The 22,492-nt window shown below is 44.5% G+C and overlaps 1 protein-coding gene across 1 annotated transcript in view; it reads left to right on the forward strand.

Moving 5' to 3' along the window:
- Positions 1-22,492, forward strand: part of LOC135057519 (membrane-spanning 4-domains subfamily A member 4D-like) — a 62,861-nt gene that overhangs the window by 12,224 nt on the left and 28,145 nt on the right. The window contains exon 4 of the mRNA XM_063963375.1: positions 14,424-14,582. Coding sequence (XP_063819445.1) covers positions 14,424-14,582 — 159 coding nt within the window. The remainder of the gene's footprint in view (positions 1-14,423; positions 14,583-22,492) is intronic.

Genomic DNA, 22,492 nt, shown 5'->3' on the forward strand with positions numbered 1-22,492 from the left:
ACCATCTGTATTGTGTCCGTCGGTAAATCAACTGATGCCCAAACAAAGGGCCAGGCAAAAAAAAACTACCAGATTTTAAAGTTTTCTATTCAAAATGTTAGTACATAATGTAAGAGTGCATGGAATACAGTTTATTTTCAATTGGTTTTGAATATGATATCATCCGGATGGTGGCCTCCATTTGTGGTACACATTTGTAGTCTATTTCTGAAGTTTTGCATCACTCGGTGGATCATTTCCAGCGTTATTGCTGCAATTTCCTGACAAGTTCACTTTCATTTGTCTATGTGAAGAAGCAGAATTTTTATTACTGGGCGGAAAACAATCCTCATCAACGCAATGAAAATCTACTACACAGCCAATGTGGTCATTGGAGAGCTGAGGTCTACAAGCATTGACCAAGAACCATTAATGAACTGAAGGCTGCTATTACCAATTGAAAATAAACTGTATTCTGTGCACTTTTAGTTTATGGGGCTAATTCAGACCTGATCGATGCTGTGCGTTTTCGCACAGCGGTTGATCAGGTCTGAACTGTGCATGCGCAGGCGCTGCAGTGCGCCGGTACATGCCAGAGATGCTATCAGCATCTCAGCCCAGTGATCGCCTCTGTCTGATTGACAGGCAGAGGCGTTCGCTGGGCGGGAGGGGGCGGACCGGCGGCATTGGGCCGCTGTTTTGGGGGTGCGGTCCGGGCAACGCAGGCGGTCCCGGACCATGCCCGGGGGCACACTGCGACCCAGAGAGTGACGGGTAGCTCCCTGCCAGCGCGCAGGAGCTGAGCTGGTAGGGAGCTACTCTTCAGGTATAAAAGCATCACCGCCGTGCAATGCTTTTGTACCTATGCAGCAGGGGGAGGGCCAGACATGCAGGGCGGACTAGCCCTGTGCTGGGCGTCCCCCCGCACGTCAGGGTGGCTGATCGTAGCCGTGCAAAATTTTGCACGGCTACGATCAGGTCTGAATTAGGCACTATGATGGTCATTCCGAGTTGATCGCTCACTAGCAGTTTTTAGCAGCCGTGCAAACGCTATGCTGCCGCCCACTGGGAGTGTATTTTAGCTTATCAGAAACGTGAACGAATGGATCGCAGAGCGGCGGCAACGTTTTTTTGTGAAGTTTCAGAGTAGCTCAAAACCTACTCAGCGCTTGCGATCACTTCAGTCTGTTCAGTTCCTGTTTTGACGTCACAAACCCGCCCAGCATTCACCCAGCCACGCCTGCGTTTTTACTGGCACGCCTGCGTTTTTCTGAACATTCCCTGAAAATGGTCAGTTGACACCCAGAAACGCCCACTTCATGTCAATCACTCTGCGGTCAGCAGTGCGACTAAAATGCTTCGCTAGACCCTGTGCAAAACGACATCATTCATTGTGCCCGTAAGACGCGCGTGCGCATTGCGCCCCATACGCATGCGCAGAACTGCCATACTTTAGCCTGATTGCTGCGCTGCGAACAAATGCAGCTAGCGATCAACTCGGAATAACCCCCAATGTACTAACATTTTGAATAGCATTTGCCATGCAGTTTCTGTTAACCTTTAAAATCAAGTGACATGGGAGTTAATGCAGAGGCGTAAGTTCATACCAGATGCCCGGAGGCGAAATGCATGGTGGTGCCCCCCTCCATGGCTCCAGCCTGCGCATGTGCCAATGACCATTGACGCATGAGCAGTCGGACAGCTGAGGGGCAAGGGAGGAAGTAATGTTGTGACATTACTTCTCAGTGAGTGCCAGGATGGGCTCTGATATCCCAGCGAATCACCAGTGGTGAATAAAGATTCCAAGATAGGAGTCAGTGGCCAGGACACTGCACGGAAGCTGGGGCTTCTGTCAGACATTGTGGGGCCCAGTACAGATGACACAGCCAGGGACCCTCTAAGTCCAGGCCTGGTACATTAGTACCGGCATACTCCCCTGATGGTGATCACTGGCTTAGATGGGCTAAACTTGTCCCCTGATACTCTGAACTATATACATGGTTTATCAATGCCATACTCTCCACTCCTATATGCTGCATATACTAAGGGGCCCATATATCATTGTATATCTGCGGCTACATCCCTGAAAACACCCATTTTCGGGGGTTAATCGCAAATATTAAGTATCCCCTGAATGTAAGAAGATACCTGCTGCAATCGCTCCATTCCCATAGCAGCTGCATTCCCCATAAGTTTCTATGGAGGATGAGATGCTGCCTGAATGTGATGCATTCCTGATATTGGCCCCCTGCAGCTACCGCCTATGAGCTACACAACACACTTGTGGCCAGGCAGGGGGTTCCCCTGGAACACTTCCTGGAAGTGGCTACTGTGCAATCTGACATCGCATGCACAGAAGCCACGGCAGCCATCACAGCACATCGCAAGGACAGGCTCCTTTTGGGGCCCCTGTACGTGCATGTGCACAATAATACAATCGGGTGACAGGATTGTATATTGCAATGCGATCCTAGGCAATAAGATCCTGCCCAGTACCTGCCAAAAAGGTACAGCTGGAGGGTATGCAAATATGCAGTAGGACACAGTGCCTCTACCTCTGCAGGGTCCTGACCTCCTGTTGGGGCAGTGAGCAGGGGCAGGTGGGCTCTGCACACCAGGCTCCCCATACTTGTTGACCTTTTCTTCTATCTGCGCAGGGTTTAGGGGGCATCATGCTGCCTATACTAGATGCTGGCAGCCTCTCTCCTCACACATGTGGATCACAGGCAGCAGGGGGTCCTCCAAGGGGCTCCTGAGAAGCGACAGCAGTGGCCGCAGAAAATCACTTTTAAAATGTGAGGAGAGACAGATCTCTCTGCAGTGCCTGCACTTTTCACCAGTGATTTGCTGCAGGCACTGTTGTCGATGCTCAGCAGTCCCCCAACAAACCCCCCACCCAGGGGTGGATTGGAAACTTAAAGTGGCCCTGGAAAAATTTGTAGAAGTGGCCTCACATGAGCAGAACCAGAGGTATACAGTGTAACTATGGTAGCAGCACCACCCCTTACATGGCAAGAAACAAAATAGGCCCCACACGCTCGTTGGCACGCCGGGAATTTTCCCTGTGAAGCCTATGGCCAATCAGCCCCTGCCCCCACCCATTATGAACAGTACATATCTGTTTGTTCAGCGTATGAACTCTGTTGCTGAGGTTCTCCTGACTCCCATCCAGTGTCCTCACAGTGACAGCCGCTCCGCCCCCTTTCTCTGTACACCCGCACTGTCTCCCTGACATTTCCTCACTCAGGGTCCTGACCACAACCAGAGCACTCAGCAGAGCACTGAGCTCTCTTACAGCAGGGGGAACGGAGCCTCGTTAAAGCTATACAGCGAAACGTGCACGTCGGCATTTCAGCGGCTTGCCACACACTTGCCACATACAATGGCGTAGACTATATTTAGATAGAAAGTTTGAATAGACCCTTGCTGACACCCTCCTATATTGAGGATATTAAAATAAAGTTTTAGTGTAAGGAATGGCCATCACGGAGCAATATTGAGAGTGATAAGAAAATGTATAGGACCTACCCAAATATGGATCTTTGAATGATTGATGTTATCCACTAATGTGTTCGGAATTGTCATTAGTAACAGCACCGCGCGGCCACTTTGAATTTCATAAGTAAATGCGCTGTACCTATGACATCGCTCAGTAACAGAACATTCTATATATTATATTAATTTAACAGTGGATTAACGGCAGCTATTATTGAATGCTGCGCTCTGCCTATTAATCTAATAGATACAAATCAGTTACTTAACATACATTTTCTAGTCTTCAAGTACAAGCCTGTGATACATGAGTTAAGTGAACTGTGCAATAGAACATTGATACATTGTATAATATATGCACAGTTGTAGCTAGAATGAGAATATTAATGTAGCAACACTATCTCTATACTTTCTACTGCCACAATTTTCAAGCAGTTCTGCATGAAAAGTACAGCAGCTGATTATCACTGGAAATGTAATAGCAGCAACCGCACATGAATTATTGATCCATCACATACGCAATATATAGGCTGCAAGAGAACCAATTGATATATCCCCCTATTACTATTCATCCTTGTTGAGTGGGTAGTAACCCATGGTTTTTCCAAGTAAAATCAATGACATATAATGTGAGGAGAATGTGTGGAATTAAAGAAAATAATTAATAATAAGAAATTGTGTATACTGTATGAACAAAAACACACACTGTACTTGCAGGAGCAATTTATTGTGAAGAATGATCTCTCATGTTACATTTTTATAACATCAGGTTGCAATACATATATATCTCAACTTTAAATTAAATGAATTCCAAACATAATGCAGGCATGGCAATATTTGAACTAGTATTACTGGCTTTTTGTACATAAGAGCTCAATAGAACCAGGGGATTTGGTCATCTAATATATCACCAACTCTCAGGGGCTCCACAAGTATCTTCAAATTTACACCTTGTGGGAGGAATTAGTGGAAGTACCGCTTTTTAAATCTATCTACACCATATCTATTTCTTTTTCACTCATTTGTTTGTATGTGTTCAAGTTTTTAACCTCTATGTTTTGCTGTGTAATCCCCAGATAAATGGGGTGTTTAGAAGTCATAAATAATAAAAGTTAAGTTTTATATAGTCAATCTGTTTAAATTACACTAGTGCACCCAACTAAGCAACTACTCCTTGGTTCTTTCCTTTTTGTGCCTTGAATTTGAGTTGCAACTGGGCTGCACCCCCACACAGTCAGATCTATCAGCAGATGCACAATAATCTTATTGGGGTTACAATGCAAGATAAGACCTAATTAATCTATAGAGCTTCTGAGTGTGCAGTTACATTTTCTTTCCTATCCAAAGCAGGGGGAACGGAACCTGGGGACAATGGAGGAGGTGCCCCCTTCAGGGCTGCGAGCCAGGCGGCAACCGACTCAGTTGTCTCCAGCAGTTCTGCCCCTGGATTAATGTATCAACCAGTGATACGAGTGGAGAAGTTACCCATTACAATCAATCAGCTTTTGAGGAAGCATTTATCAACCAATGCTTATTGGTTGCTATGGGAAACTCCTCCACTAGTCCACTGCTCTACTTTTTTCACTGCTTGATACATGTCAACCTCTTTTTTCTTACGTCCTAGAGGATACTGGGGTCCACATTAGTAACATGGAGTATAGACGGGTCCACTAGGAGCCTTGAGCACTTTAAGAAATCAATAATGTGCACTGGCTCCTCCCTCTATGCCCCTCCTACCAGACTCAGTTTAGAAAATGTGCCCGGAGGTCACGCTTGGAAAGCTCCTGAAGAGTTTTCCGCATTTATTTTCTATTTTATTGTTTTCAGGCAGGTCTGGTTGGCACCAGCCTGTCTGCTTCGTGGGACTTAGGGGGGAGAATAGCCCAACCTCCCTAGGGTTAATGGTCCCGTTTCCCGCTGACAGGACACTGAGTTCCTGAGGGTCCTATTCGCAAGTCCCACCACAGCGAGCGTAAAGACCCGCAGCACGCTGCCACCCCTAACAGAGACAGAAGAATGAAGAGTGGTGAGTAGGTGGCCGGCGTCCTGGTTAGCAGGTCGCCGGCTGTAATGGCGGCATAAAGGTAGGAGCGCAGCGCTGCATGCTCTGTGTGACTGCAGTGAGGGGTGGTTAGAGCCCCGACTATTACCCACAACTGGCACATATTACAGGGGTTTTAACCCACTGTAACCCTTTTTATGCACCTTAGTATAAAAAGCAGGAAGACCGCGCTCCATTACGGGGGCGGGGCCTTCACTATGAGCGGATCCAGCAACTCACCAGTGCCATTTCCCTTCTGCAGCTTACACAGGCAGCCTGACAGGAAAGCGCAGCTCCTCCACATGGACTCCAGAGCACCTCAGTGGTACCAGGGGGACATAGCAAAAGGGGGAGCAATAATTTGGTGTACTAAGCCCTATTAAGGGTACTTAGTTTGAGACCAACTAAGTCTATAGTTTAGCTATAGGGGCACTGTGTAGCTGGCTCCAATACTCTGTGCCTCCCTAGAAGGGTCTGTGTGGGTTAACTGTGCTTTTAACCTATTCCTCACTGTGTGTGTGTTCTTTTACATTTATCATGTCAAAGGAGTGTGTATCATACACAGCAGAGTGCTTTTCTCAATCTGGGGGATCTCTGCAGTGTACTCAGTATAGTACACAGTCTCAGGCTAGTGGATCTGAACCTGTATGGTTAGATTCATTAAAGGGGATGATTTCAAATATTTCCAACAAATTGTCCCAAAATGAAAAGGAGACGCAATATTTAAGACAATCTGTAGATGACTTGACGATTAGAGATTCAGTGGTCATCCCAGCGTCTCAGACCATTGCTATTTGTCCTCAGAAGCGTACTCTAGCCCAAATCATGTAGGCCGATACAGATGATGATGATGTATCAGACCCAGAGGAGGGGGAGGTGGACTTAGTGGGGGGGGGGGGGGGGGGGGAGATGCATCTTTAGCACAGGGAATACAGGCACTGGATGAAGCTATAAGAGAGGTCTTGCACATTCCTGACAAAGTGTCAGAGGAAGAGGAGGAATCCTTTTTAAATGTGAAAAAGAAATCCTCTGCTACTTTCCCTGGTTCTACGGAATTAAATTCCCTCTTTGAAGCACCTTGGGTTAACCCTGACAGGAGGTTTCAGATTCCAAAACGGTTGATTACATCCTTCCCATTTCCTCAGGACGATAGAAAAAAATGGCAAAACCCACCGATAGTTAACGCATCAGTTTCCAGGCTGTCACGTAAAATAGTTTTACCTGTTCCTGGGGCAGCTTCATTGAAGGATGCTGCAAACCGCAAGATTGAGACCACTCTCAAATCTCTGTACACAGCTGCGGGGGTGGCCCAAAGACCCGTTATAGCTTGTGCATGGATCACTAGAGCCATTGCAAAATGGTCTGGTAATCTAATTGATGGGTTAGATTCCTTGTCTAGGGGGGGAGATTATTTTACTCCTACAGCATATACAGGATTCTGCTAACTTTATGGTGGAGGCCATAAAGGAGATTGGACTGCTCAATGCACACACCACTGCAATGGCACTGTCAGCGTGCAGGGAATTGTGGCTACGCAGATTCCAGGAAAGGCGTGGAAAGCTTACCTTTCACAGGTGAAGCCCTGTTTGAAGATGAACTGGATACGTGGATATCCAAAGCTAAGGTAGAAAATCCTATTCTGCACCAGCTTTGCAGTCCTTTCAGACAGCAAAGTTTAAAGGTAAGTCCAAAGGTTCTTCTGCTGCCTTCAAAGGCAATAGAGGTAAGCACAGAAAACCTGCAAATACAGGCTCACAGGATCAGACCTCCGGTTCTGCTTCCGCAAAACCTTCAGCATGACGGTGGACCACACTGCCTGTTCAACAGGCAGGTGGGAGCCTGGTTACGATATTTAAGTCACATATGGACCACATCATGCCTGGATCCATGGGTAAAAGATCTTATCGTCCAGGGCTACAGACTAGAGTTTCAGGAGCTCCCACCTCACAGATTCTTCAAGTCAGGCTTACCAGCTTCACCGGAAGCAAGTATAACCTTACAAATGGCAGTTCAAAAACCGGTACAGACTCAGGTCATTGTTCCAGTTCCAATTCAACTACAAAACAAAGGTTTTTATTCCAACCTGTTTGTGGTACCGAAACCGGACAGTTCGGTGAGGCCTATTTTAAACCTCAAGTCACTAAACCCATATTTACGGGTGTTCAAATTCAAAATGGAGTCGCTGAGAACTTTTATCTCAGGTCTGGAGGAGGGAGAATTCCTAGTGTCTCTGGATATCAAGTATGCGTACCTTCATATTCCGATTTGGCCGCCTCAGGCTTATCTAAGGTTTGCATTGCAGGACTGTCACAACCAGATTCAGGCCCTACCCTTTGGGATCTCCATGGCACTGAGGGTGTTTACCAAAGTAATGGCAGAGATGATGTTTCTCCTTCGCAAGCAAGGAGTGAACATAATACCGTACCTGGACGATCTACTGATAAAAGCACCTTCCAAGGAGGGGTTGTTCCATAGCATTGCCCTCTCCACACATCTACTCCAGGATCCCGGGTGGATTCTGAATCTTCCAAAATCTCACCTGGAACCAACACAGAGGCTTCCGTTCCGGGGGATGATCCTGGATTCGGAGGTACAGAAGGTATTCCTTCCACTGGAAAAGGCGTTGGTGATTCAGTCAATGGTAAGGGACGTCCTAAGGCCGACCCGAATTTTGGTGCATCTGTGCATTCGCCTCCTGGGAAAGATGGTAGCCTCTTATGAGGCACTGCAGTACGGAAGGTTTCATGCAAGGCTCTTCCAGCTGGATCTGCTGGACAAATGGTCCGGATCGCATCTACACATGCACCAGAGGATACGTCTGTCGCCAAAAGCCAGGATTTCTCTTCTGTGGTGGCTACAGACTTCTCACCTGACAGAGGGCCGAAGGTTCGGGATTCAAAATTGGATTCTGCTAACCATGGATGCAAGCCTCAGAGGGTGGGGAGCGGTCACCCAAGGGGAACACTTCCAAGGAAAGTGGTCAAGTCAGGAAACCATTCTTTCAAACAATGTTCTGGAACTAAGGGCCATATACAATGCCCTTCTGCAGGCATCTCATCTTCTTCACAATCGAGCCATCCAGGTTCAGTTGGACAATATGACGGCAGTGATGTACATAAACCAACAGGGTGGCACGAAGAACAGAGCAGCAATGTCAAAGGTAACAAGGATTCTCCTCTGGGCAGAGAAACATGTGGTGGCACTGTCCGTGATCTACATTACAGGTGTGGACAACTGGGAAGCAGACTTCCTCAGCAGACACGACCTCCACCCAGGGGAGTGGGGCCTTTACCCGGAGGTGTTTGGGTGCTTGACTCGTCGGTGGGGGACTGCACAGATCGACATGATGGCCTCTCGTCTCAACAAGAAGCTCCAGCGGTATTGCTCCAGGTCAAGAGACAGTGGCGGTGGACACTCTCGTGACTCTGTGGGTCTATCAGATGGTGTATGTCTTTCCTCCACTTCCACTGATCCCAAGAATTCTCAAAAGATTAAAAAGGGAAAGGGTTCAAGCAATTTTCATTGCTCCGGATTGGCCAAAAAGGGCTTGGTACGCAGATCTACTGGAACTGCTTCTGGAGGATCCGTGGCCTCTATCAATTCAGGAGGATCTTCTGCAACAGGGGCCATTCGTCTATCAAGACTTACCGCGGCTACGTTTGACGGCATGGAGGTTGAGTGTCAAATTCTAGCCTGGAAAGGGATTCTGGACAGGGTAATTCCTACCTTGATCCAAGCCAGAAGAGGGGTAGCGTCTAAACATTACCACCGGATTTGAAAAAAATACGTCTCTTGGTGTGAAAACAGGAAATTCCCTGCGGTGGAATTTAAGATGGGTCGTTTTCTGCTTTTTCTGCAGTCTGGGGTGGATGTGGGCCTACACCTTGGATCAGTAAAAGTCCAGATTTCAGCCTTATGCATTTTCTTCCAGAAACAGTTGGCTTCCCTTCCTGAGATTCAGACGTTCTTGAAAGGGGTTCTGCACATCCAACCACCCTTTGTGCCTCTCACGGCACCTTGGGATCTTAACATGGTGTTGCAGTTTCTGCAATCAGATTAGTTTGAGCCTTTACAGGAGGTAGATGTAAAGTTTCTTACGTGGAAGACCGTCACACTATTGGGCTTGGCTTCGGTGAGGCGTGTTTCAGAATTGGGGGCCTTGTTTCACAAGAGCCCCTATTTGATTTTTCATGAAGATAGAGCTGAACTCAGTACTCGTCGGCAGTTTCTTCCAAAGGTGGTGTCTGCGTTTCACATCAACCAGCCTATTGTGGTTCTGGTGCTTACTGACACCTCTTCCTCTTCAAAGTCCCTGGATGTTGTGCGGGCTTTGAAAATCTATGTCAAATGGACAGCTCGTCACAGAAAATCCGAGTCGCTGTTTGTGCTTTATGATCCCAAGAAAATTGAGTGTCCTGCTTCAAAGCAGTCTATTGCTCAATGGATCACGCTTACTATCCGGCATGCTTACTCTACGGCAGGTTTGCCGGTTCCTAAATCTGTTCATGCCCACTCTGCTTGGTCAGTGGGTTCTTCCTGGGCAGCTGCCCGGGGTGTCTCGGCCTTACAGCTCTGCCGAGCAGCTGCTTGGTCTGGTTTGAACACGTTTGCTGAGTTCTACAAGTTCGATACCTTGGCCTCTGAGGACCTTCAGTTTGGTCAGTCAGTTCTGCAGGAACCTCAGCACTTTCCCACCTGGTTTGGTAGCTTTAGTACATCCCCATGGTACTAATGTGGACCCCAGTATCCTCTAGGACGTAAGAGAAAATAGGTAAATCCTTTTCTCGTAGTCCATAAAGGATACTGGGCGCCTGCCCAGCGCTTCGTGTTTCCTGCATGGTTACTTGGTTAAGTATTGTTGTTGGTTCAGCTGTTACTGTTCCTGTTCATGTTGGGTTAACATGGTTTTCTTCTTGTGTGTGTGTGTGTGTGTGTGTGTGTGTGTGTGTGTGTGTGTGTGTGTGTGCTGGTTCGAATCTCACCACTATCCTTTCTGAATCCTTCTCTCAAGATACGTCCGTCTCCTCGGGCACAGTTTCTAGACTGAGTCTGGTAGGAGGGGCATAGAGGGAGGAGCCAGTGCACACTATTGATTTCTTAAAGTGCCCAAGGCTCCCAGTGGACCCGTCTATACCCCATGGTACTAATGTGGACCCCAGTATCCTCTACGGACTACGAGAAAAGGATTTACCTATTTTCTCTTACGTCCTAGAGGATACTGGATTAAAATCCTATTATTCTCACCCAACCCCTTCCCTCTGCACCATCCTTCACAAATGTGACAGATTGTTTTATTATACAATGTTAGTTACAGAATTGTAATCTTGGGAATGTTCAAATGCAGCAAGAGATGTGTTTGGGGCACAGGCACAGGTTTGCTAATGGTATACTGTACATGAAGAGGTCAGGGTTGCAACTTGCAAGCAAAGGTTTAACAAAGAGGGGCACAAACACAGGTGACCTCATTCAGGACAAATCTAAAATGCACCAAGGGAATAAGTTGTATTTTGCTACCTATGAAGGGTTGGTTGCAAGGGTTAAAGTGAGCCGGAACGGGGCGGAACTGCATTCCGTCAGTTCCACTTGGAGACGGAACGCAGTTCCGCCTCCTTCGGCTCACCTCACCCGATGTGTGCCCGGCGCCGCAGGGAGATGCTGTGTGCCCGCTGAGATTGTGTTACCATCGGGCGCCTGGCTCTGTCTTCACAGCAGAAGCCGGCAGCAGGAGCTCACTACTGGGTTCCGGCTTCTGGCTTTGTCAGTGCGCACTATGGGAGAGATGTCATGACGTTTCTCCCATAGTGCAGAGGAGCGGACGCCAGGAGGATCACAGCGGTCGTACACAGGAGCAGGGCTTGGTAAGTATGGTGTTTTTTGTTTTTTAAACATATGTGTGACTGTACTAGCAGCACGTCTACTGGGGGCAAGGTACAGGGGGGCAAATTACTGGGGGCAAGCTACAGGGGCTAACCACTGGGGGCAAACTGCTGGGGGCAAGCTATGGGGGGGGGCAAGATACAGGGGGCTAACCATTGGTGGCAATCTACTGGGGGCAAGCTACAGGGGGCTAACCACCGGGGGCAATCTAATGGGGGCATGACTACTGTGGGGCAAACTACTGAGGGCAAGCCACAGGGGGCTAACCACTGGGGGCAATCTACTGGGGGCAAGATACTGGGGGCAAACTACAAGGGGGTTAACTACTGGGGGCAAACTACAGGGGCGCATTACTATTGGTGGCATAACTACAGGGGTGCATTACTACTGGGGGCATAACTACAGGGGGGCATTGCTACTGGGGGCATTACTACTTGGGGTCAAACTACTGGGGGCATAACTACAGAGGCTAAACTACTGGGGGCATTACTACAGGGGGCAAACTACAGGGGGCATTACTACTGGGGCTAAACTACAAGGGGGCAAACTACAAGGGAGCAAGATACTGGGGAAAACTAAAAGGGGGCAAGCTACTGGGGCAAACTACAAGGGGGCAGGCTACTGGGGACAAACTACAGGGGCGCATTACTACTGGGGGCATAACTACAGGGGCACATTACTACTGGGGGCATAACTACAGGGGGGCATTACTACTGGGGGCATTACTACTTGGGGGCAAACTACTGGGGCATAACTACAGGTGCTAAATTACTGGGGCATTACTACAGGGGGCAAACTACAGGGGGGCATTACTACTGGGGGCTAAACTACAAGGGGGCAAACTACTGGAGGCATTACTACTTGGGGCAAACTACATGGGGCTAAACTACAGGGGCTAACTACTGGGGGCAAACTACAGGGGCGCATTACTACTGGGGGCATAACTACAGGGGCACATTACTACTGGGGGCATAACTACAGGGGCATTACTACTGGGGGCATAACTACAGGAGCATTACTACTGGGGGCTAAACTACAAGGGGGCTAAACTACAAAGGGGCAAACTACAGGGGGGCATAACTACAGGGGCTAAACTACTGGGGGCATTACTACTTGGGGCAAAACACATGGGGCTAAACTACGGGGGCTAAACTACTGGGGCATTACTACTGGGGGCTAAACTACATGGGGCAAACTACAGGAGGACTAAACTACAGGGGCTAAACTACTGAGGGCATTACCACTGGGAGGCTAAACTAAAGTGGGGGTAAACTAACTGGGGTCATAACTGCAGGGGCATTACCACTGGGGGCTAAACTACTGGGGGCATAACTACTAGGGCTAAACTACAGGGTGCTAAACGACTGGGGGCATTACTACAGGCAACATTACTACTGGGAGCAATACTACACAGGGGCATTACCATTAAGGGCATTACTAATGGGGGCACTACTAGTGAGGGCATTGTAAAGGGGGCACTTCATAAGGGGCATCACTCCTTGGGACATAAGGGGCACTACTACTGGAGGCATTGCATAATGGGCACCACTACTATGGGCTCTATATAAGGAGCACTACTACTGTGGGCATTGTAAAAGGGGTGCTACTGCTGTGGGCATTGTGTATTACGGGGTGCTACTACTGTGGGCATTATGTGTATTACGGGTGCTACTACTGTGGGCATTGTTACTATTGTGTGACCACACCCCTTTCTTTTTGAGACCATGCCCCTTTTTGGGGCGGCGCGCAAACCTTTATTGCAAGGGCGCCCGGGGGAGGTAACAAAGGTAACAAACGGACTTACCCATGCAAGCAACAGAGCCGATGCGCCAGGAATAAGACAGGGGGTGTTGCTTCACATAAAAGATGATAAAAACACAGCACGGGTACGGGATCCCGGAGGTTGGAATCCCGGCGGTCAAAATCCAGACGCCGGAATCCCGACCATCAGAATGCCGGCAGGGGGGCGAGCGGAATGAAGACCCTTGTGGGCTCGGTGGCTCGCTGCGCTCGCCACAGGTTCTGTTCCCACTCCATGGGTGTCATGGACACCCAGGAGTAGGAATAGCTGTGGCGGCGCTGCCGGTATTCTGGTGGTCAGGATTCCGGCATCTGTATTATATTTTGACTGTCGGGATTCAAACCACCAGGATTCCAACTACATCCCGATTAGAAGTACCCAAGTCGCATGGAGCCTTTGAAATACTAATCGAATAAGGCACAAATATAAAATTTAGGGACTGATTTATCAATGAGTTTTAGCATACGTAACAAGTTTTAAAACTCGTTGCATATGATAAATGGTGCTCCAGCCAATCAGTCCTTTCATGTGTTGGAAAGATGACAGTTAGGAGCTGATTGGCTGGAGCACCATTTATCATATGCAACGAGTTTTAAAACTTGTTGCGTATGATAAAACTGGCTGACAAATCAGCCCCTTCATTTCTTTTTATATTTGCATAAATGGGTGTGCCTCAGACACGTGGCAGGTAAGCTGCAGCCCTTGGCCATCATCATCAGCTTTCTACTTACACCAGGGTTTCAGTACCTGCAAGTCCTGTTCCTCCAAACAGGCACAGAGGCACCTTTCAGGTGTTCAGCTTGGGTGCATTTCCTGGTATCACGCCGATCCTGTACTTTGGCTGCAACAATATGCTCCAGCCCAAGTCCCTTGGCTCAGGGAGTCATAAGTGTATCCACCCAGGCAAGTTGCCTGTTTTATTAAAGACAGGTAAGTGATTGTACATACATATACTGTACATGGACCAGCTAGAGAATGGGATATATAGAATTGAGGAAATAGTCCTAAGCACTGGCATATGGTAGAGGCCCACCCAGAACCAAAAAGCCACGTATGGCTTTCCAAAATGATCAGATTATAATCTGCCATTGGTTTCAATAAATCATCTTTAATAATCAATGAATAATTGTAAAATATATGGAACTATAGGGCAGCATAAGGGCTCTTCTGATACTATGCTTCCAACAGTCCCTGTGTATGCTATTCATTGTTTTGCCCTTTATCTCTATACAGGTGAAAGGCTCCCTCTCCATGAACATCATTAGCACAATGGTCACTTTAGTTGTATTGATCCTAAGTGGCATTGACCTAGCAGTAATTGACTGTGGTTACTTTTATTCTCCAAATGGAAGAGATAACCCCTACTTGTACAGAAGATGCCAACTACAACTTGTAAGTAGTACAGTATTCACATGTGTATGTAAAATATGCTAAGGGATGATGCCTTTATGTACAGTATAATGAAATGTAACCTTAAACATACAGTAATCAATAGTAATCCTCAATTTGATCAATTTGTGCAAAATATACTTATGTTTAAATATAGGTTTTAGTAACGTAGTTATGTATACAGTATGTATATATATATATTGTAACAAGCGACCTTCCACAAGACAAGACGCTGACACAGTTGTATAAAAGAAAAGTAGTCCGTTTACTTCCACAGCATAGCAAACAAACTTTTCACAGCAAGTTTCAATGGGTACCCTAATTAGGCACCAGTTCACAAACAGCATGTACACAATCTCAGGCTCCCTGTCCCTGTCTCTAACTCACTGGCCCGCCCTCTATCGCCTGGCCACTTGTTGGCATCAGGAGCCCTTGCCCTAACGAGCTTTATAAAAGTGTGGCACAGGTGTGCCTGATTGCTGGGAGTGCTTGCTCCAATACCTGGACCGGACCTGCATGGAAGGGATCTCATGTATGAAATTGCAGGGTATTTCTGTGTATCAACAGCAATACAATAATATCATTTCCAACTGCCAGATAATCTTTGACACAACATTAAAGAGACAACCTGCTGTGTCCCAACACCTCCCTGGGCTTCGTCTTGGTCCAGTCCTACACCCAGGTTGCTTTAGCTCGGAGCACCCAAACTGTTGTGCCACCCGGGGTGGCATCCGGACTGGACTGCCACAATATATATATATATATATATATATATATATAAAGTATATATCACTAGGAGGCTCCTGTTCTCACTTTTGTTTTCCATATAAATATATATATAAACAATAATTCTTGAGGAGCGCTCTGATTTAATAGTTTCTACCAATATGGATGTGAACTGAGGACACTCTATTAACACCCTCTATATCACACCAAAAGATCATAAAAACTTTGTTAATTTCATAAAATGTATATAAAAGACTTTTTCAATAAAATTCTTTGTTCAATCTCAATTCAAGTATTAATTTGTATAGGGTATATACCCTTACACTTTTGTTGATAAAAAATTAGTACAATAAAATATGATGTCTCAGCCAACGCGTTTCATCTGTAACAACTTCCTCAGGGGTGTCTTAAGGTGTGAAAAAAGAAGAAAAGAAGAGAATATACATGTATGTCATATTTACAGTGTGTTTACCAAATAATTCCATGTATATCACTTTTAACATTAGTACCCCAATTGGGAAACCATATACCATTTTGAAAGATATCATATGTTCTGTATTTTATATTTAGGGGAGTATATGACAATATATAGCTACAATCCATAAATTTATACTGAGACATGTTTCATTACACTTGGACAATAGAGGGTGTTTGTGAAACACAAGCAAAGGCGCAAGGGAAATGCTGCCTATAGAGCAGACTGATCCAATATGGATTTCACCTTTTATCCAAAAATAAACTGAATGTGACAAGAAGAAGGTAGGATCAGTTCGCTCTTTGGGCGCATAGGGAAAGGGAGGGAAAACAGGGTTAAATGAGACTTTCTTTTTGTCTAAATTAATTTCCCATATGTTCATACAAAGGGTAATTGTCGAAGGGTTATCTGCGTACCCCCACTCACACTGACGGGGGGTAAATCATGCACATAAAGGTATCTTTATCCTTATTCAATGGAACAGTGATGTCAATTCAGATGGATCAAAAAGCCTGGGTATCGTACCCCAACTCACACAAGGATGGAAATGATGACTCCTATCAGGGTATCTTTTAGTGCATGTTCAGTTTTGGCTCTTGATGTGTCACTGCGTCGTGTGGCGGTCTCGTGTAGTTGGAAGACAAAAAAGGAAAGCAACCAATGTGTAGAACCGTGGATGCTACAACTTTATGTAAATGAAGTACTTAGTATGGTGAATAAGTGTCTCACTTACACCTTGGGATAGTGCTGGTATGTGTGTAGCAATTTGTTAATTAGCAATAACACAAACACACCCTTCACCGTACTAAATCAATGCGTACCCCTGACTCACACAGTGATCAATAGGCTGACTTCTATCAAGGTATCTTTTGGTGACTTTTCACGTTTAGATATCGTACCACAACTCACAGCTCGATATGTAGAGGAAACTCCCATCAAGGTATCTTTACTGAATTCGTACTTTGTCAACACAATGGGGCATAAAACTCTTGGACTCCAAAAATTATCTGACTAGTTTTTATTCCTCAAAAAGTATAACAATCCATAAAAGACATGTATGAAAAAAGCAATAAAAGCAAGTTCCACAGAAAATCATCTGAGTAAAAAAAGTGGGTATAAGTAAAAAATGTAACAAAAAAATGCAGTTAAAAGTCCATAGATGAAAAAGTAGAAGGCTACTTACACAGCGGTCTGTCGACACGTTTCGGTCCTAGGACCTTTGTCAAGACATGACCTGCTGTGTGGGGAGCCAGTATTTATGATGTCAGTAGCCAATGTTGTGCTGACAGGAAATTCATCCACAGGAAGTGATGTCATCCTGTGATCAAGCACTTACAAATTCTCAAAAACAACATAATCCTTAACAATCTTCAATCATAATTAAAATGATAAAACTTCATATATAATAACCCATATGTTACAGCCATTCTATATCTTTAAAAGTGACTTGGTTGTCAAAGTATTCCCATTCACTTCCGGTCCCGCAAGGTATTGTAGGAAATGTAGTATTTTCAATCTTGTGGGACTTTAGTGCAAAGAATACAAACACCTCAACACTCTATAATATTACGTCCAGGATGGGCACATCATGATCCTAGGATGATTGTCTCTCCTTAGTGTGAAATCATCCAGATATAAACATAAAAACATCCCCGCCGCGATCCGTCGCTAAGTATTCTGGGAGATGTAGTCCAAATCATCTCCTGTCGGGAGATATGCGCATGCGTCTTCCAGCTTTATCTAACTTCCTGTTTGGCGGCATCAGTTCCGGAATTTCACCCCGCTGGTGTATGGGAGATGAAGTGCCCGAGACCAGAACGACTGTCATGATGATGAATATTGTGAGACCGGTTCTGTACAAATTGCGGAGGTGTAAAATCGAGTTGATAGAGAACACTCTCAATGGAGACCATATCCAGGTTTTTTCATCATATGAATATTCGTATATGATGCAAAAGAAATAAACAAAACCATATTAGAAACAATATTAAAAGTCCAGAATCTCAATTCCATACATATAGTGCAAAGTATCATAAAGGTGTGTTCTAGAAACAATGTACTCCACACTCAAAATTTTACAGAAACCACTTAAGTTCAAAGTCAGCGTTAAGGCCTTTTGGTGACAGGGTTTTGCATTGATAAATCAATCCCATTAATGCCTTTGCTAGCCTTGCTGCTATATCTCTATTTCTTAAATTGGGTTTAATATGCTTAATGCCATAAAAACCTGTGATTTCTGACGGGGAGCAATTATGATATTCCTTAAAATGCGAAGATAAGGAATATGTACATAATCCTTTTTTGACATTTCTTATATGTTCTCCGATACGGATTTTTAAAGGACGTGAAGTGCGTCCGATATAAAATAGACCGCAACTACAGCTGATGGCATATATCACATTTTTGGTCTCACATGTGATAAAGTCTGTAATCTTGATGATCTGGTTGTTAATACAGATTTCATTAATTTTATTTTTCCCTTCACTGTTTCTACACCCCATACAGTTTAGACACCTATAAAACCCTTGGACAAAACTTTAGGATATGCTGGAGTCACTACTGATGCACTGGACACTAATTTGGATTTTATATTAGGTGCTTTCTTGTAAATATGTCTCGGTCTATCTGGGATCAGTGAACCGATTACTGGATCTCTTTTAAGTATGTTCCAGTGTTTCCTAAAGATATTTTTCACCTGCTTATGGTGTATACTGTATTCCGTAATAAATGCCCATTCATAGCCACTTTCTTGTTTGGAAGGTACATTTATTTGTAATAATTCCTGACGGGATATTGCATCAGTGTTAGTTTTAGCTCTTTCTACAGATTGCTTAGTGTATCCACTAGCTATTAATCTGTCCGTCAGTCCGCTGGCTTGGGTCTGAAACGTAGTATTGTCTGTACAGTTCCTCTTTAACCGTTTAAATTGCCCACCTGGGATAGACTGTAACCAATTGCGGTGGTGACAGCTATCCGCTGGGATATAACACTTTGAATCTGTGGGTTTAGTGAAGGTCCTAGTGTTGATCTTCCCTGCTTCTATGTATACTGTGATATCTAAAAAGTTCACTGAATTCTTACTAGAATCAAAGATCAATCTAATGTTTCTGTCGTTATTGTTATGGTTAGTGCAGAAATCATTTAGAGTCTCACTGTCTCCTCTCCAAATAAACAATATATTGTCTATATACCGTGCATAGGACACCAGGTTCGCACCATAGGGATTGTTGGACCAGATATTTTCCAACTCCCATGCCCCCATGAAAAGGTTGGCATAGCTTGGCGCGAACCTGGTGCCCATAGCAGTATCGGTCTTTTGTATATAGAAATGATCCTTGAAGAGAAAGAAATTGTTGTCCAAGATAAAATGAATTCCCTCCAGAATCAATGTTTGGAGATTCTGATTTAAATCTGAAAGTCCTAGGAAATATTTAACCGCTCCTATACCTTTCGTATGGTTAATTATGGTATAAAGAGAACTGACATCTGCAGTAACCAAAATGCAGTTATCTTCCCAATTAACTTGTTCCAAAAGTCTAAGAAAATCCTTCGTATCTTTCAAGTGGGATTTATTAAGCAAGACCAATGGTTGTAAATAAAAGTCAATAAATTTGGACAGATTGGCAGTAATTGAGTTAACCCCCGAAATTATAGGTCTCCCTGGGGGATTGTTAGCATCTTTATGTATTTTAGGTAATGTATATATAACTGGCGTGGTGGGGGTCTCGTTCACAATAAATTTGGCTTCTTTGATGTTTAAAGTGCCATTTTTTTCATAAGGGTCGATCCATGTTTTAAGTTTGGAAATAGTTATTTCCGTAGGATCGTTCCTGAGTTTCTTGTAGGTCGTCTCATCATTTAGTTGTCTCATAACGACACCCCCGCCTTTATCTGCTGGCTTAATTATAAGTGATTTGTCCTGTCTAAGATCCTGTAGTGCCTTTCGTTCCTTAAAGGTAAGGTTTAACTTCTTTTTATGGGTTTTTTCTATCTGTTCTAGATCTCCCATAACAAGAGATCCAAAGGTCTCAATAAAGGGACCCTGTATGTGCTTAGGGAAGAATATTGATTTTGGTCTGAAAGATGTTGATGCACCTTCCTGTTCCCTATCTGAATTCTCTTGATTGGCAAAAAAATTCTTTAAAGTTAATTTGCGTAAAAATCTCTGAACGTCCAGATACATATCAAATGGATTTGGAATGTAACTGGGGGCAAACTTCAGTCCTTTTTCAAGGACTGAACTTTCACTTTCTGTGAGGAGGTGAGCACTTAAATTGAAAATCTTTACTTTAGGTATTGAACCAGTAGGTTCAACAATCTGAGGATTTTTCCTTGTTCCCCTCTTCTTTTTCCACTTTTTTCCATTAGTGCATTTGTGTACCTTTCTAACTCCGCCTCTCTTGCCCCTATACTTTCTGTGAGTTATCTGTATCTGACTGGTGGTCTGTCCTTCCCCAAAAAACGTGTGGATCGCCGTAAGTTATTCAACGGAGAAAACTGATTTGCTAAAACTACAGGATCCCTATCCTGGTAAAGTGATCTATTATTTGGTTCTTTAAAATGTACGCCCCTCCATTCCGGTGTCCGGTCTCTATGAGTCCTACTGAAATATGGTTCTACCGAGGGTTCTCGTCGTTGAGTTCTGGTAGTGGATCGTATTCTCTCCGTTTGTGGTATATAACGGGGAGGACTCCTCTTTCTCTCTTCACTCCTTCTTCCAGTAGTGACTGGTAATCTACTTCTTTTGTTCACCTTACAAAAAGAAGGGTTTTATCTTCAACAGCCTCCTCTAATGTTTCCCCATCTGCGATGTCTTCTTGTCGTTCCCTAGAATTGATTTTACCTCTGATATTTTTTTACTTTTTTGTCAATAAGGAGTTTTTGTGTTTTCCTTAAGTTCAGCTCAATTTTGCTTTCTAGAGCTTTATATTCATTAGAATTGACAAAAGGATCAATCAGAGATTTGTAGGTGGTTATCTCACCGTCTAACCTATCCAATTCCCGTTTTCTATCTTTAATGATTAATTTCATCAAGGAGAGGGAACAAGGCTAGCAAAGGCAGAAATGGGATTGATTTATCAATGCAAAACCCTGTCACCAAAAGGCCTTAACGCTGACTTTGAACTTAAGTGGTTTCTGTAAAATTTTGAGTGTGGAGTACATTGTTTCTAGAACATACCTTTATGATACTTTGCACTATATGTATGGAATTGAGATTCTGGACTTTTAATATTGTTTCTAATATGGTTTTGTTTATTTCTTTTGCATCATATACGAATATTCATATGATGAAAAAACCTGGATATGGTCTCCATTGAGAGTGTTCTCTATCAACTCGATTTTACACCTCCGCAATTTGTACAGAACAGGTCTCACAATATTCATCATCATGACAGCCGTTCTGGTCTCGGGCACTACATCTCCCATACACCAGCGGGGTGAAATTCCGGAACTGATGCCGCCGAACAGGAAGTCAGATAAAGCCGGAAGACGCATGCGCAGATCGCCCGACAGGAGATGATTTGGACTACATCTCCCAGAATACTTAGCGACGGATCGCGGCGGGGATGTTTTTATGTTTATATCTGGATGATTTCACACTAAGGAGAGACAATCATCCTAGGATCATGATGTGCCCATCCTGGACGTAATATTATAGAGTGTTGAGGTGTTTGAATTCTTTGCACTAAAGTCCCACAAGATTGAAAATACTACATTTCCTACAATACCTTGCGGGACCGGAAGTGAATGGGAATACCGTGACAACCAAGTCACTTTTAAAGATAGAGAATGGCTGTAACATATGGGTTATTATATATGAAGTTTTATCATTTTAATTATGATTGAGGATTGTTAAGGATTATGTTGTTTTTGAGAATTTGTAGTTGCTTGATCACAGGATGACATCACTTCCTGTGGATGAATTTCCTGTCAGCACAACATTGGCTACTGGCATCATAAATACTGGCTCCCCACACAGCAGGTCATGTCTTGACAAAGGTCCTAGGACCGAAACGTGTCGATAGACCGCTGTGTGAGTAGCCTTCTACTTTTTCATCTATGGACTTTTAGCTGTATTTTTTTTGTTACGTTTTTTACTTATACCCACTTTTTTTACTCGGATGATTTTCTGTGGAACTTGCTTTTATTGCTTTTTCCATACATGTCTTTTATGGATTGTTATACTTTTTGAGGAATAAAAAGTAGTCAGATAATTTTTGGAGTCCAAGAGTTTTCTGCCCCATTGTGTCGACAAAGTACGAATTCAGTAAAGATACCTTGATGGGAGTTTCCTCTACATATCGAGCTGTGAGTTGTGGTACGATATCTAAACGTGAACAGTCACCAAAAGATACCTTGATAGGAGTCACCCTATTGATCACTGTGTGATTTAGTACGGTGAAGGGTGTGTTTGTGTAATTGCTAATTAACAAATTGCTACACACATACCAGCACTATCTCAAGGTGTAAGTGAGACACTTATTCACCATACTAAGTACTTCATTTACATAAGGTTGTAGCATCCACGGTTCTACACATTGGTTGTTTTCCTTTTTTGTCTTCCAACTACACGAGACCGCCACACGACGCAGTCAAAACTGAACATGCACTAAAAGATACCCTGATAGGAGTCATCATTTCCATCCTTGTGTGAGTTGGGGTACGATACCCAGGCTTTTTGATCCATCTGAATTGACATCACTGTTCCATT

The sequence above is a fragment of the Pseudophryne corroboree genome, chromosome 3 (genome assembly GCF_028390025.1).
Source record: "Pseudophryne corroboree isolate aPseCor3 chromosome 3, aPseCor3.hap2, whole genome shotgun sequence".
In the NCBI taxonomy this organism is placed as follows: Eukaryota; Metazoa; Chordata; class Amphibia; order Anura; family Myobatrachidae; genus Pseudophryne; species Pseudophryne corroboree.